Here is a 17,172-nt window from a genome sequence, read left to right as displayed (position 1 = left end):
TGAGACTTCCTGCTTCCAATGACGCAAAATGACAATTTTTACATCATTGGAAGCAGGAAGTGCAACACTAAAATCTGTATTTCTCCCCTCAGGAAAAGTGAGGGAATGATGCACAACCATTCAAAAATATGACTGGGGTTCTAATGATACAAAGCTTAATGCAAATGGGTGAAGTGTCCCTTTAACACGTATAGATGTATTTACCAAATGCATACACACAAATATATTTACCTCAAACCAAAGCAGCATTTCAATTTCTAAATCCACCTTTTTTTTTAAACCATTTGATGCACCTCTAAAGGAATAAAAACTAATTTCTCTCTTATACACACACCCACACCCCTTATCTACCTTTCTTCCTGTCTCTTTCCTATCTACTTCTGTCTCCTGTCTTCTTCCCTTCTTTCTGCACTTCTGTCTTTTTTCTGCCTTTCTTCACTTTGTCTCTTCTCTCTCTCTCTCTCTCTCTCTCTCTCTCTCTCTCTCTCTTCTTTCTTTCTTTCCTTCTCTGTTCTTCTACAGAAACGTAAGAGCAAAATTGAGTTTCTACAACGCTCTATTCGTCGCCCAAGTGCAATCTAAGCATTCTTGCGACTTTCTCTCATTAAAGTAACTTTCGTATAATAATTAGACATAAAAGTTAATGTAGTGTAAGAAAATCCACATGAAGACTGTAAAATGTATAAATTACTTGGACTTATGTACGGTTTGAAGTGTCCGACTCAGGAACATAGTACGATTGCTGTCTGGTTCAGGAAACAACACTGTTACGTGTTTATAGATGTATAGAAATACTTTATTTATCCCCGAAGGGAAATTATAATGTTATAGCAGCTGATTAAGAGTCAGATATTATTAGAAAGTCTTATTGCAGTGGGGAGGAACGATTTTCTATATCGTTCCTTAGAGCAGCGGGGATGAATGAGTCTGTTGCTGAAGCTGCTCTTTAGCTTGTCCAGTGTTGTGTGGAGGGGGTTGGAGGGATTGTCCATGATTGCCAGCAGTTTTGCCAGCATCCTCTCCTCCACCACCTCCTCCAGGGTGACAAGCTTAGAGCCAACAACAGACTCGGCCTTCTTAATGAGTTTGTTTAGTCTGTTGGCGTCCTTTGCCTTGATGCCCACACCCCAGGACACCGCAGCAAAGAAGAAGCAACAAAATATACAAAATAAAAAGTTTCAAAAAAGGTAAATTTTTTTAAATTTGTTGATAGGGAGGGAACTAGCAGAAATGAAGCATCTGGTTGCACTTTAAACCACCAACAATAGTAAATGGTAATGGACTGTATTTATATATCTAACCCCTAACCTTGCCTGACCACTCAAAGCACACAACACAATCTAACATTTACCCAACACTAATGGCAAAGGCTGCCCTGCAAGTCCCCAACCTGCTCATCAGGACCAATAGAATGCTTCCTATCCAAAGTGCCCCACAATGACTCTATGCTCACCCATTCACACACACAATCACACACTAGTGAATTTAGTAACTGTTTTTAATTTATTGTATGTTCCATGTACCTGCCCAGGGACTACGGGTGGAAAATAGCAACTTGCTAAAACCCGGTGCAATGCATCTTTCCTTGTCATATACAGGGTTACTGTTTTATTGTGCACTGTCCCTGTTCAAATAAAAAAAAAAATAATAATAATGGCATAGGTATTGGGAACTTAATCTGGCCAAAAGATAATATCAATTTAATTGCAATCAGGATCCATGATCTAAATGGCATTATTTTTTTCTAAATTTTTGCTGCTGTCTATTTAATGATAATAATAATTAACAATAGCTCAGATCATCTGACCTGTGATTTTTGCCAGTAAACAGCTCAGGGTCAATTTTCAATGTAATCATTAATATTTTTAGTAGGCCCAGGGTTAGATGGTGTCCTTTACTTATTGGGGGAAAATATCATGAATTTTTTTTAAAATTATTATTATTATTTTTTAAATATGGTAACCCACCACTAACATTATCAACGTCTGGCCTTAGCCTAAGAAAGGTTGTTGACGTCATAGTTTTCATTAACGAAATTAACACATATATACATAATACATTTTACAGTTCACACTCATCACGCTCATAGCTGAAACCAGCAGAACTGTACCACTCACCCTGGATTGTTTTTAACCTTACAGCCCATGCCAGGCTCATGTACAGAGAGACCGTGACCATAGAGGATGCTGTTATGGCTGTCTGTGTCATGGAGTGCTCCATGCAGGTAAGGAGAAACCAAAATGACATACTTTGCAACATTAATAATGATCTATAATGTCTTTTTGAGTAATGTATTTTTGTTTGTTTCTTGTTTGCAACTGTTTCTTTTACACATTGCTGCGTGATCGTCCATTACGGAACAATTTTTAGTTTTCATTAGACAATGACAAGGAGCTAGTCAATGCACACAAAATATACTGTATACTTAAAGCTGCAGTAGGTAACTTTTATGAAAAAAACCTTTTGTAACATTTACTGAAACTTTCACTGTTTCCTGACAGTAGTACATGAGACAGATGATCTGTGAAAAGATCAGGTTCCTCTGCCTTAGGGGGGGTGGCGGTGTAGGGTAAAGAGAGAAAGACAGTAACAATTATACTAGTAATGCCTAATGATGATGATGATGACAACGACAACAGCCATAATGACGGTGAATGATGAATAATAATGATTATAATAATATGACTAAAATAATAATAATAATAATGAATAATTACAAAAAATAATAATTATGTTGAGTATAGTGATTGATGATGCAGACCAGTCACATCATTGAAACTGTTATTATTAATCAGTAACATGACAGCCTTTTGTGGAAGGACAGCTGCTTTCCAAAGAAAAAAAAAGGACAGCGGTGTTGGCTGAGATGAGCTAAATGCATCAGTTGCTATTGTTTTTGTTTAAAAAATCTGTTGAGACAGAGGGGATGAAGGTTCCTTCACAGTTCAACTGCCACAACACCCTTGAAGTAAAAAAAAAAGCAACAAGATGGCATTGATTTGGTGAAAAAAAAGTTCAACATGAATCAGTTTGGTGAATTATGTTGTAAAGTTTGCTGTAAATGTGTGCCAGCAAAGACTGGAAACGCCACAGCTTATTTTATCACTGTATCACCATCCTGTTGACTTTGTTGTTGGCAGGTGTATATCTGAAGACCCAACAAAGTTCAGGTCAAATTTAGTTCAATTTGGACACGGGACGTAGATGCTCTGTTTAAACAGGATATTAACAGATTTTTCTGCATTTACTGTAACATTGGATCTGAGAGTGCCAGAGTCATTAACACACTCTCCCTCGTGCTTTCCATCATCCCTCTGTGTTTTCGTCCCTCTCTGAGAGTTATGTCTTTAGGTCAGAGCATTTGTGTTTTTTGTGTTTTATGCAGTTTGAATGTACGCTATTATTATATAGCTATTTAAAAGTCCAGTAACTGTTCAATATGGTCAAAAATATTAATAAACAATTCTAACAAAATGAACCCCAAATTGCTCCTGATGCTGTGTCATCGGCGTGTGAATGTGTGTGTGAATGTGGCATATAGTGTAAAGCGCTTTGAGTGGTCGGAAAGACTAGAAAGGCGCTATATAAGTACAATCCATTTACCGTTTCAGGGTGGCGCTCTGCTGGGAAATGTAAATACATTACTCACCTCATTCCCTGCTGACCCCAGTAAGCAGTACCAAACCCAGTGTCGGATACTGCTGGAAGGACTGAACCTGCCACTGTTACTTCAGAAAGAGATGGACAGACTGGCCAGGTAACCGACTGCTTTTTCCATTTGTTGAATCCCAGTTATAGTGCTAGTGATTGATATGCACATTGCATTGCTTAAATGATGTGGCTTTTGTTTTTTTCTTATTATTGTCAAGAAATCACAAAGAAATCAAAGCTGTCAATGAGCATTCCTATCTGACAACTTCCTCATCCCAGCCTGTAGCCTGATCAAACTCTGCCGTTGAACAGATGGAGTCTGCCTGGTCCCAGAACTATGTTTCATCAGGAGTCATTAATAACAAGCACATCATGTTTAATTAGTCATATTCAATACATGCATTATTAAATCATTAATCCAGCTAATAACAAACAGAAGTCAACATCAGACTACTACTTATCATACATACACTAACCTATACACCTGTATAGCGCCTTTCTAGTCTTCGGACTGCTTTTACACTAAGTGCCACATTCACCCTTTCACACATTCACACAGTGATTGCAAAGTCCATCAAACAGAAACTAACTCATTCATACACCTTCACAATTGATTAAATATCTTGCGATCGTCCTCACGAAAGTGAGTCCCAATTTGCCTCTGATTGGGAGGCTTTCAGAGGCGAAAAAGGGTGGCAAGTGGAAAATGAGTTATGTCTAAGTAGTGTTTGGATGACCATGGAGAGTTTTCATCAAAAAAGAGTTCACCTGCATTTTTTTTTTCACTAGGTTAAAGAGCAACACCTCAGAGTCCTCCCCACCAACTCATAATTACCAGCATCAACTCAGCGACACAAATTCCATGGACGAAACACATCACCATGACATCACCAGTAACTACAAGGATGATGGCTTGGACTGGTTTATCTCCATCACTCCATCACTGTTGCCAGATGGTATGGTCTCACCCATAATTACTTCTACTCAAGAAAACCAAAATAGAAAACCAAACTCCAGTTGGTCAGAAATGTCTACAGTAACCAAACAGCCAAACGGTCAAACTGAGAAGGACATTTCAAGTAACATTGGCTCAACCTTAAATCATGATGTAGTTTCAAATCAGTTTGGAACAATTACCTCTGCTTTAGAAGAAGAAAACCAAAAAAGCGAAAATGAAAACAAAGAAAAAACCTCTGTAACCCAAGAGGGGATAAAGCAACCTGAGAGACAGAAAGATACAAAACATCCAGAGTCATTGGGGTGTGTGTTTCAGAAAGTCTCTAAGAATCTGAGAGGAAGAAGACTCTGGGAGCTGGAGCTGAATAATCAGCAGTGTGACAAAAAGGGAGAAGGAGAACATAGAGAAACGGTGGAGTTTGTTTGTAAAAATGTTACAAAATCCCACACTAGCAGCACACTGTCATCAGGTAAGCACCACCCCCCCAATATCCTAGTTCAGGATAACCTTTCTTCTGGCAAAGAAAGTACATTTGCTAAGGAAGACAATAAGGATCGGACTGGTATTAAGAACATTAGTGCTGTGCTAAGCGAAAAGATGGAAGCTGAAGCGGGAACATGTAAAGAATTGCATGAAAAGTTTTCAGGCTTTAAATTCAAACCAAGGAAGATGAGACCTTTAGTCCTCAGCCACACTGCCAACTCAGATTTCAGCGCAGTGTTCCAACCTGGATGTAACCCAGGGAGCAGATATTTTCATGCTCACACAGAAGGCAGAATCAGTAAACAGAAGCCAGAAACAGTTACAGACACAGAGAAGAATAGGAGACAGAATAACCAGGACCAGAACATAATTACTTCTGAAGGTGTAAGCATGAGAAACCAGGTGAGCTGTGTCTGTGAGGTTGGAGACAGTAGGTCTGAAGCCAGTATTTGTTCTACATCAAAAGAGCTGGGTAAGAATGTTTTATCCTTTGGAAAGCGCAAATGGGGACATGGGGAAACTGTAGGTAGAATAAAGGGGATGGATGATACCGAAAATCTCTGTCTACAACATAGAGTCAACACCGGTTATGAGAGTAAAGTAGTTAGCTCTACTTGCACCCCACCTTTAAAACCAAGCACTTGGGTTTATGGTTCAGCACCATCCAAATCAGGCCACACCAAGTCCACTGTAGCCTCCTCAACCCTGGCTAAACTCTCAGTATTCACATTCACCTGCACAGCTGAACCCACGACCACAACTCAGATGAGAGTGGAAAAAAATCCTCCTACTGGAGTGGAAGAAAGTCCCCTTAAAAGAGATAGTGCTGAATGCTTGAGAGGGAATTCTAAAGACAAAAAAACTCTAAATTCCCCCGAATACAGTCCCTTGGGAAAGAAGATCATGGGCAAAGTAAGGGACACATTAACACCCCCAACCACTGAGCTCACACAAGGACAAAAACACGAACAAGGGACAGAGTTACCAACTAAAACAAGGTGCAAAGAAAATCAGAAAGAACCTACTTATGCTGATGATGGTCCTGACTACCAAAGTACTGTAAATCTGAAGAAGAGAAAGAGTTTTGAAATAGGCACTCCACCTAGTAGTGTTGGTGGCTCAAAGGGTCTGTTCTCAGGGCTGTCTCTGTTTGGCTCTGTTGAGTTAAGTAATGATGTCCTTGAAACTGACTGGGACCAAGAGGTTTCAAAGAAAGCCAAAATATGAAGAATTATGAAGAACTGTCACTTTGTGTGTGGGGGTGAAAAACCACAATAATGTACGTCATATCACATTTTTCCATGGGGTACATCAATTTAATGTTTGATTTAGTTACCTTCCGTAGCTTGAGAATAAAAAACTAAATTGGTTCAGGTGGTTTTTTTTTTGGTTTTTTTTGCTTCCTCATTTGCCAGTCAGAGCAATGGAATTATGAATTAATAATAAAAGCTGACAGATGTTTTTTAACCACAGCACTTTTAGGCCTATACTCCATTAGTGTCAATACAGCCAATACAACATTTTCCTTGGCACCTACATCCACTCCCATGATATTATTATACAGTACACTTACTTTGTATCCTTACATTAATGACCAACTGTGTGGAAAATGTGAATGCGGCCAGTGTCTTTGGATTTATTTCTTACCACCCACAAGCCACTGAGTTTCATTAGTTTCACATCCGCTTTGAAAATCAATAAAGCCAACAAAATATTACTGTGATATATTTTGTTGCCTTCAATTATTCTTTGTTCTGTGTTCTTATTGATATGCTGGTTTGAGTCGTACTGGAGTATTCACAGGCATTGACATCTCACTTTTAAAAGTGGACTGTTTATCAGTAGCTTTCTAATCCACTACATTCATTTGTCTGTCAGGCAACATAGCTTCACAGTGGAATGCTGTTTCAGATCAGATGGTTGTCAAACCTGCTTTCATGTTTATTATAAGCTTGGGTTTATAAGCTTTATTATTATTTTAATACTGTTTCTCTGGTTGTATTAGCCCACTATGAGCAAGCATGTTGCAAATCAACAAAACAGGACAGCTGTTGGGCAATATTAGATTTACAGGACTTTTGCTTTATCCTTTTTATAACTGTAAGCATCAACAGGTCAAAGGTCACCCACCTGGAGTTAGTGGCTGACCAGATGAATATCAGGCCGACCATTCACATTCGTTGCCAGAAACAAACCATATCCCCTCATGTACTCTGCGATAATGGAATTCAATTCAATTTTCAATTCAATTTTATTTGTATAGCGCTAATTCATAGCAAACGTTATCTCAGGACACCTGAAGTTGTATACTTTAAGACAAATGGCGACTTAGCCAACTCTATTACACTGATGAAAATCATTAGTAATTAAAATATTTTTCTTTAAGTGGATAAATAAAGGCAGTTTAATGTAGAACTGCATAATTAAAGGTGTTAAAATGTACACTAACAAACTAAAGTTAACTTTTTACAGGACAGCAATGAAATCTACAGTCAGTCCAATAAAAAGCTTATGAAATCTTTACTTTTGCATCTGTGCACCTTCACCCTGAAACATCAATGAACATGACAGAGCAAAATGATAAGAAATTAATTTAGCAGGAAAATGAAACACATCATCCATCATACAGTTATTAAATACTCACCAATACAAAATGCAGCATTATAACAAAATAGGTGATTTCAAATTAAGTTAATACACTCTGAAAACATGTAAATCATTGGATTCTATACAGGCATGTCCACATTACTGCCAGTCCGCCATGTGCTGCCCAATGACTTAAATTACAAGACCTGTGAATTGTTTTAAGATTTAAATTTACCCTGCTTAATTTGTTAAAATTTTCCAAAATGACTGATAGCCTTCCCCGATGTACTTTGAATCTCCACAAGACTTGCATCTGACCTGACAACAATTCTTCAATCCAAGGCCCTGCTTTCCTATTCACATTAGGAGACTTTTTCTATTTAATAGTGACACAAAAATCTTTTTGTACTTTCAGCTGTACAGGTGTAGACTCTTGATTAACTTACTTGTGTGGCCCCTGGCATAAAAAGTGTGGACACCTCTAAAAGCAAAGCCACAAAGATTGTCTTAATGAAAGACTGTTCATAATTAAATGTCTGATAATCAGTGTTTAATGTCATAACAGTGATTCATGCCTGTGGTAAAAAGCAGTTTAAAGAGTGTGATCATGTACTTCAGCTTTGACCCCTGTGAATAATTCTGATGGCCAGCTCCTGTACTGTGCACTGAACAAGTGCATGCTCCACTTTGCTTTTTAAAATGTATTTCATGATTAAAAATCAGTACTAAAATAAAGAGTTGCGTTTTAAGGAAAGAAACTATTAAAATGAAACAATATAAATCTACTCAACTGTTTCTGTAATGGTCAGACTCAAAATGTAAGTGACCCTGAACCAGAGCTTCAGCCACACTATGTAGAGATAAAAAAAAAAAGAGTGTGAGAGAATGTGACTCGCCTTGCTATAAATGCTATCCTTTGTTTCATTTCGTATCGAAAGAACTAACTCACCAGACAGTTATTGATCTAATTCAACTTGAAATATGTAACACTATTTTTTTTACTGGTATTTAAATATTCTCCTGCTTTAACTGTAAACTCAGAAGTCAGTTAAAGTTCTCCACATTTAATAGTCCTTAGATCAGATGAAGACCTGTTTACACTGACCGCTTTTATATAATTCCAAATAGTAAGTAGCAGGATAGAATACAATATATCCTGCTACTTACCACTGACCTGAATTATTTACATGAAATAAAAAGTAAAAAATATAATGTGTTACTTTTGGTACACAAGATGGCTATCGTACTCTGACAATTTTAAACTGGATGTGACATAGTTCTGTCAATATTTATTGAGTAACAAGCAAGGTCCTGCACAGACTGGCTCATGATCCATCTCAAAGCTGATCTGTGCTGACAGTCCTTCAACAAAGTGTAACTCTCTCAGTTGAATTGTGGTTTGGTTTGTTGAGACTGTACATATCTGGGGGAATGGAGCCACTGTTCCTCCTTTTCTTCTCCATCATCTTTGAGATCATCAGGTGAAACATCTCCACTATGTTCAGGATCACAGAGAGGATGGCCATTGCCATCATAAAGAGAATAAAGATGGTTTTCTCTGTTGGACGACTTATAAAGCAGTCTACTGGTGTCTGACAGGGGTATTCAGAAAACGTAATTTTACTGGGCATAAATAGGAAGCCATAGAGGTAATACTGGCCTACAAGGAATGCCAATTCAAGCAGGATCTTGAACAGCAGCTGCATCATGTAGCTGACCAGCAGAATGCCCTTGAGCTGAACTTTGCCATGTTCATCTGAATATTTTGGAGCTTTGATCATCCCATTCTTACTAAGTTTCTGCTCCACACGTCTCCTCAGCTTGTTTTCTCTGCGAATCACCAGCAGGACGTGGCCTAGATAGATGAGTGTCGGTGTGGAGACGAAGAGGATCTGGAGGACCCAGAAGCGTGTGTGAGATATGGGGAAGGACTGGTTGTAGCATGCGTTCTTGCAGCCAGGACTTTTGGTGTTACAGTCCATGTTTGATTGTTCATCTCCCCATATTTTATCTATGCCAGCAGCCAGGATGAAGATCCTGAAGAGGAAAAGAACAGTCATCCAGACCTTCCCCACTACAGTGGAGTGTGACTGCACCTTGTCCAACAGAGCAGACAGGAAGGACCACTCCCCCATGATCACAGTCTACTAGAGAGAAGAGAAATAAACCAGTGATGAATATACAGTTGACCCAGGACCTAGCAAACATTGAGATAAGAAATGTCAGAATTTCAAGAAAATGATGTACAGCAGCAATACAATGATCAGTCCACATTTATGTATGAACAGACAGGTTGATGTAATGTACATTTTAAGATTCACATAGGTAAAATGCTATTATTTGATCAGGGCAGATGTGCCAGATTATTTTGTATAACCATTATTACTTTTATTATTATTATTATTATTATTATTATTATTATTATAGTGCATATTATAGAATATAGTGCACACATATATATATATATATATATATATGTATGTGTATATATATAATTTAATAAAAAGTAACTAAAAAGTAACTTTCAACTATCTTTCTTGGCTCTGATTGATTGTTTTCCTTCAGGCCAGATGGATTCATGCAAATGCCATTACAAGCACTAGGAGGAGCCAGAGGAACCAGATTTTTTTCATGCAGTACTGTCAGGATATGGTGAAAGTTTCTGCAAATATGACAACAAGTTACTTTTATAAAAGTTACTGCAGATTTCAGAGTTCAAAGAAAGCACTGCAGGTTAATGGTACATACAGTGCTATAGCGGTGCACATTCTCAAAGAAATTTGTGGTCAATTAAATGACCAAACCACAATAGCACAGCCTTAATCCAGCCTTATACACAGTGCATCAGTGTTTGTAGCAGCTGGCTGTGCACACACACACAGGCAAAGTTAAACAAAGGTGAACTCGCACCACAGATTGCACCAAAGATGGAGATACATACTTGAATTCAGCAGTCTTAACCATAGAGATGACAGGTCATGAGTGGAACAGTCACATGGCTAGTTTGCAACACACACTGAACAATGACCTTTTTTGCTGTTTCAGTATGAGGACCTGTTGCTGTAGTTTAAATTGTAGGAAATGTTGCAGAGCAGAAAGACTTCAGAGATCTGTATTTTTCATAGTGAAACCATTATGTAATATGGACTGACTTGACAGTAAAAGTCAATGCAGAGACTGGAGAGCATGTGCAGCTTTGAGAAAATGTTCTCAGAAACAAATCTAATACAGAATTCTAGTTTTCGAATAGGTTACAACAGACAATATTAAAACACATTTCAAGTGTTGCTCAGGGGTTACCTAATAAAAAAAATCAACACCAGTATTATAGATAGAAGAATAATAGGATACAAAGATTTTATATGTGATTCATGTGCATTTGTTTAAAAAATTATTTTTTCATAATGTATGATGCCACTAAATTATTTATTTGTAATTTTTATTCATTCACCAACACCAATGCTAATATTACTTGATGGGATCTGCCAGATTTTTTGCATCCCATAGATGAGATAGATTTCAAATAGTATCTGATATCACATTTAGACCATATCAGGATGCCTCTAGTTAAAGACACATTTAGACACATTTCTCAGGTGTGTTATTGAGATTTTATAATATATACATACATACACTATATATTTTGTTGTCTAGGACTGCTGATTAATCAAACTTCCATTCCTCAGGTTTGTAAAATATAAACAAGTTAAATTCTCCATCATGGTTATCATATTTTACCTGATTAATAACTGATATTGTATTTTGCAATAATAAACTCTTCATACAGTAATAACTGTTCCTACCTCAGTATGACCACTGCCTTGTTCAGTCTGTCCCTGTACTGTGACCAGAATTATTTCACTTCCTTTTTATTATTCAGGCTAAGATTGCAGAATCATCAGATTCCATGTCTGACTGACCCACCCACACACCCAAACGACATGACCGTAAGTCACTCAGTAGTGTTGAAATGGACTTCTGAATTGACAGCTACTGCTGACAAGAACTGACACAAGATCAGCTGTTCCAATATAAATGACTAACCCACACTCCTCACGCAACCGTGAGCTATGTGCTGATATGTAAGCAGCTCCAAAAGACTGTAGCCAAGGCTGGATTCATTAGTTGGTTTTTGGTATTGCCAAAAAAATACCGACATCATAGGGGGCCTTAAAATGGATCCTTAAAATGGATCCTGCTTTTTTCATCCTGTTATAACTTGCAAGTTATCAAATACTGCTCCGTCGTCATTTTACAATGCAGGGTTGTATGAAATTCAGTTTAATTATATTCAATACAATTGATTAATAACACAAATATATATATATATATATATATATATATATATATATATTTTAGCAATTTCTTAGAATTAATTTCCTGAGGGAAGAAGCTGTCTTTAAGTCTGGTGGTACAGCAGAGGAAGCTTCTGTAGTGGGTTTTCCTTGTCAAAGTGTCCTTCAGCAAAACACTGAACCCCAAATTCCACCTGATGCTGTGTGTATGTATGTGTATTAGTTTTCTTTCTGATGAGCAGTTGGCACATTGCATGCCGCTGCCATCAGTGTATGGATGGGTGAGTGTGGCATGTGGTGTACAGGTCGAAAGACTAGAAAAGCGCTATATAAGTACAGTACATTTACCCTTTAAGTTTCTTAAGAAATACAGTTGTTTCTGTCCTTGCTCAGCCTATGTAGAAGTTGTAGAGGACGGGTTCTCTGTGACGTTTATTCCCAGGTACCTAAAACTGTTCACCTGCTCCACTGCAGCGCCACTGATGTAAATGGGGGTGTGTGTCTTCCATTGACACCATTGTATATTTTATTGGCTGCAATATAAATAAAAGACAGATAGCATGTACATTTATAAATAAAGAAATAATGACTGTTCTTCTTATATGATTTATTAGCTAAGTAAATAGTTAATAGTTAATAGTTGCTAATGAGTTTATGGTCAATGGTCATGTGTTATGGTTATGGTCAATCTCTAGTTTCAAGTTTTCCTCCATACAGCATGATGTTCATTTTGTAGATTATGGTCCTTTAGAGTAAACCACTGTCTTAACGCAGAGTATGCTGGAGGGCGTGACTTACAAATCATTCTCAGATCAAACTGTCAAACTAGGCAGTAGGGGAGAGTGGGTTAAATTGAGCCAAAGGGTAAGTTGAGCCACCCCTTGTTGCTAGGAAATGGTAAAAAAACATTGCTCATGTGACCAAATATTTAGGAGGAAGGCTTCATTTCATGGAGTCTGTGAATGTAAGAACCACATGGGTAAAGTGGTTAGATATTTATTTCCAAAAAAATCATTTTTCACTGAATTTAGTCTATCATAAGTTTCATGAGAATTGTGTTTAGACCAAAATAGATAATTTTACATTTGTTTTATACATCAATTGTGGTATCTATGAGCTACAACATGAGGTCATAAACCTAGCATAAAAGCATACGGCTCAACTTACCCCGCTCCTATGCTCAATTTACCCCATACACGGGACCACTTTTTTTGGACATGCTATATTATCAAAACAGTTACGGTTATACTCATTCTGTTTGTTTGAAGGGATGCACAATATCCTGAAATATATGCAGATATATTAGTTAGCGACAAAACTATGGTTGCCTTGATGTAGTGATCCTAAATATGAAAAATGGCTCATCTTACCCCACTCTCCCCTACTGATCAAATATAAATCAAGATTATGTTACTACATACTACATTGCCTATTTCTCTCCTTTAATATTTTCACAAACATATTACTGCTACAAACGAGTCAAAAGAGAGTAGTCCAACTCCTGTCAGTGACTCCAGCAATCAAAGACATTGAGCAGTAGGTTATTTTTCTGTACATGAAGAGATTATCATTGTCATATTAAAGTCCAGTGTGTAAGATTTAGCGGCATGTAGCGTTAAAGTTGCTAAAAACTCTTTGTCAAGTGGTGGTTTGTCTGTTCTGGGCTACTGTAGAAACATGGTGTTTCAAAATGGCGGATTGTGTTGCGGAAGACCCGCTCCCTTTGTAAGGGACCTTTAATCATTACAAAGGGAGCCAGTGACCTTTAATCACTGGCATGCTTTGTGATTTCAAGAGACACCTGCCTCAAAAGTAGTGTATACCGCTACTGATATGGAATTAAATGTGAACATTTTGAGTGGAATTAACATCTTTTGTGTTATTTATTATACTCCATTATTTAAGTAATCTCTGACCTCCCGGCAGTAATTGTAAAAGATTTGACACAATGAAGTATACTTTTTGACCTCAGAAGACTGGGCAAACTAATAAGACTAATTTCTGTACATTAACATTTCACATAAACAGGGTGTGGTACGAAATGAATACATGCTTAACAATTTGGGTGTAACACATGACACATTTTCATCAAACTGGGAGGTAAGGCAAAATATGAGTGTTTCAGGTCAACGAGGTTTCCTTTACAGGAACTGAGAGTGATGAAACATTTCATCAGACTCATCAAAATCCTCACGAGTTTGTCTGACTGAAAGGAGAAGCTGTGAGCGGCAGACTGAAATGTCAGTAAGACCAAACCCACAGGACTCAACAGTATTTAAGTATCATCCTGGTCACTGTATCATGTCTTTTGTTGCACACATTCTGGCTCTACTGAGATGGGCTCATGGAAAAGAATATATAATATCTGAAGCCTGACAGGCAAGTACATTTTATGTTTCCTTGAATTAAAACATTCACGTTAATTAACACGTTATTGTGTCACAGTATTTCAGTGTTTATTTGAGACAAATCAGTCATAATTCCACATTACCACCTCAACATATTATATATAGTAAATTGTTTTTATGACAAGCTTGTGTCTATAAATTATACTGTATTTCTATAGAAAGAATATCATTGACTTTGTTAACACCCTCTTTCCACGCCATGCCATCTTTTTTGTCTGTTGTTGTCAGTGTGACACTAGATTAAACAAATTAACAATATTGCAGATATATGTCCATGACTCCTTGTGTCTGATGTCTACCACGAGACATAAACTGTATGTGATTAATCACATGACCAGCTTTAAAGCCAATACTGTTGTTGCTGTGCACCTGTCTGTCTGTCTGTCTGTCTGTCTGTCTGTCTGTCTGTCTGTCTGTCTGTCTCTAGTGCTTGCTCATGGTGGTACTGTTGGGTCTCTGTAAATAATGTTTTAAAGAGTTTGGTCTAGACCTGCTCTATTTGAAAAGTTTCCTGAGATAACTTCTGTTATGAATTGGCGCTATACAAATAAAATTGAATTGAATTTAATTGAAAATGTTTTGAAGTTTTCTCCTAAAAGTTTGATTAGTGTGGCTTCATACAAGTAGATAAGGAAGTTTAAAGGATTCAGTTCTGATTATTAATAAAAAATTTTAGGCGAACCTGTTGTAGACTACTATTGTTTTACTATTGTCTTGCCCTTAAACAGAACTAGAGTTATTTTTGTTTTATGCAGACAATGATTTATCTTAGCAAAACACCTTGCTATATAAGATATATAGAATATTATAATTCTTCATCTTTGTACTAGTCACATTTATTTTTCAACCCGGAACTTTGAGTTAAATGTGTTGTTTCTTCTCTACTTCAGACATTTGTATCCAGCCATGGGTGACTGGTCTTACCTTTCCTCACTACTAGACAGGGTTCAATCTCACTCCACTGTGGTGGGTAAAATCTGGATGAGTGTCCTCTTCCTCTTCAGGATCTTTGTCCTGGGTGCTGCTGCGGACAAAGTCTGGGGAGATGAAGTGTCAGAGTTCTACTGTGACAGCTTGGAACCAGGATGTCAACATGCCTGCTACAACTGGATGTTCCCAATGTCCTACATTCATTACTGGGTCCTACAAATCACTTTTGTGGCCACCCCAACCCTGGTCTACCTGGGTCATGCTGTCCACATCATCCACAAAGAGAAGAGGATGATGGAGCAGCTGCAGGACAGCACTAACATAACTTTAATGAGGAAGCCAAAGTATACAGATGACAGAGGGAAGGTGAAGATAAAAGGCATCCTCTTTTGCACTTACATGACCCAGCTGGTCTTTAAGATCTTCCTGGAGGTGGGATTCGGTGTGGGCCAGTTCTACATATTTGGCCCCATGAACATGGTCTCCTACTTTCACTGTACTATGTCTCCACCTTGTGCCCGTTACAGCGGTGCCCAGTGTTACATTTCTCGTCCTACAGAGAAGACAATCTTCATCATCTTCATGCTTGCAGTTTCAGGAATTTCGGTGCTCCTCAACATCATTGAGATGATCTACCTGCTCTGTAACAAGAGGAGAGACACAAGGAAACAGCTTCTAGCTCAGCAGCAGTGCCCATCCAACACAGCGTGGAGGACCATGAGCAGCCAGTATGGAGGCTTCCCACTGTCACCTCTGCCTGCTCAGGGTCTGGCAGGTCTCTGCAATGATGACAAACATACTGACTGATATGGATGTTTCCTTTTAATATTTTGTCAGTAGCTGTATGGTGTGAAATGTTCTAAATTTAATTATCAAATAATATTAATACAAATTAACCACCTAGCATTGATTGTGTTTTCCTTTACCACCTCAAGCGAATGAAGGACTTAAAAAACTATTTAAAATACTGCACTTTGATTGGTCAATAACCACAGCCCCACTGTGTCATAAGTGCTAAGCGGAGGATTCACACTTCCAATGATGGACTGAACTTGGAAGAGTTACGTACACCATATTAGTATGTGTTGTGCAGTATGTATATACACTGTATGTGTGGTTTGATTTGATTTGATTTATTTTATATGTTGTTGTATTCTGCTATAAATGTACTTATGTTTTTCTATGAGTGTAGCATGAAGCGATTGCAAACTTTTATGTCTTTGTACAACCTTGTGTTGTGTGCCATCCCATAAAATAACAAAATAGCAAATTAAGTTGTCAGGACTCGCAAATAAGTATAGTAACACTTTTAATGTTACACAGTAGACTGCAAGTTGAAATAGGTGGTATTACTAAAAATATGTTCTCTCCAGTCTGTTGGTCAATTGTTCGATCTTGGATAATCCCAGGACCTGAAGCTAAGCTATGCATATAGATAATAACAAAAGAAAAAGATTTATTTCATGTAAAACATTAATTTACATCAAACATTATAACAAGGCAGGGTGTAAGGTAGGTTGTATTAGGGTACCAACCCACATGGGTGTAGAGGGAAACAAGGAAGTATATTACTTGGCAAAGAACACGGCTCATAAGTATTAGTTGCCCTACAATGTTGACTGTCAGAATACATTATCATGAATCATAAACAAGTCAGTCAAAAAATGTGTCAGAATAAATGGAGGAAAAAAAGGAAAGGGATGTCTTACAGAAAACTGTGGAAAAAGCAAAGAGAAACTCTGCCTTCAAAAGAAAACATTCAGTTGTCATAACCAGGTCGGGGCTTGGGCACTGTGGGTTTAGGAGTGGGCTGGCTATGATTGGGAAACACCCAGATGACAAGTGTGGAGACTCAGTGACC

General features: G+C 37.8%; 2 protein-coding genes across 7 annotated transcripts in view; both read left to right on the top strand.

Annotated features, from left to right (window-relative positions):
• mcm9 (minichromosome maintenance 9 homologous recombination repair factor) overlaps positions 1-11,768 on the top strand; it is a 34,305-nt gene extending 22,537 nt beyond the window's left edge. For 5 of the 6 annotated variants that reach the window (XM_051378547.1, XM_051378546.1, XM_051378548.1 and 2 more), the window contains 3 exons: positions 2,142-2,224; positions 3,612-3,757; positions 4,441-6,837. In XM_051378547.1, coding sequence (XP_051234507.1) covers positions 2,142-2,224; positions 3,612-3,757; positions 4,441-6,319 — 2,108 coding nt within the window. In that variant the 3' untranslated portion in view covers positions 6,320-6,837. Of the gene's footprint in view, positions 1-2,141; positions 2,225-3,611; positions 3,758-4,440; positions 6,838-9,698 lie in introns of those variants that run through there. The other variant, XM_051378550.1, reaches the window with a different exon arrangement.
• A 2,414-nt stretch (positions 11,769-14,182) lies between these two features.
• On the top strand, positions 14,183-16,581 carry LOC127351262 (gap junction Cx32.2 protein). Its single transcript, XM_051378606.1, has 2 exons — positions 14,183-14,352; positions 15,272-16,581. The coding sequence occupies exon 2, from the start codon at positions 15,288-15,290 to the stop codon at positions 16,116-16,118; it is 831 nt and encodes a 276-aa protein (XP_051234566.1). The 5' UTR covers positions 14,183-14,352; positions 15,272-15,287; the 3' UTR covers positions 16,119-16,581.
• Positions 16,582-17,172: the final 591 nt, after the last annotated feature.

Source organism: Dicentrarchus labrax, unplaced genomic scaffold (genome assembly GCF_905237075.1).
Source record: "Dicentrarchus labrax unplaced genomic scaffold, dlabrax2021, whole genome shotgun sequence".
NCBI classification, from domain to species: Eukaryota; Metazoa; Chordata; class Actinopteri; family Moronidae; genus Dicentrarchus; species Dicentrarchus labrax.
Note: the sequence above shows the minus strand (reverse complement) of the source record. Positions and strands in the feature narration are given on the sequence as shown.

What these genes read in the sequence shown, in the direction of transcription:
- LOC127351262 (XM_051378606.1), top strand. Translation starts at nt 15,288, where the DNA reads ATGGGTGACTGGTCTTACCTTTCCTCACTACTAGACAGGGTTCAATCT.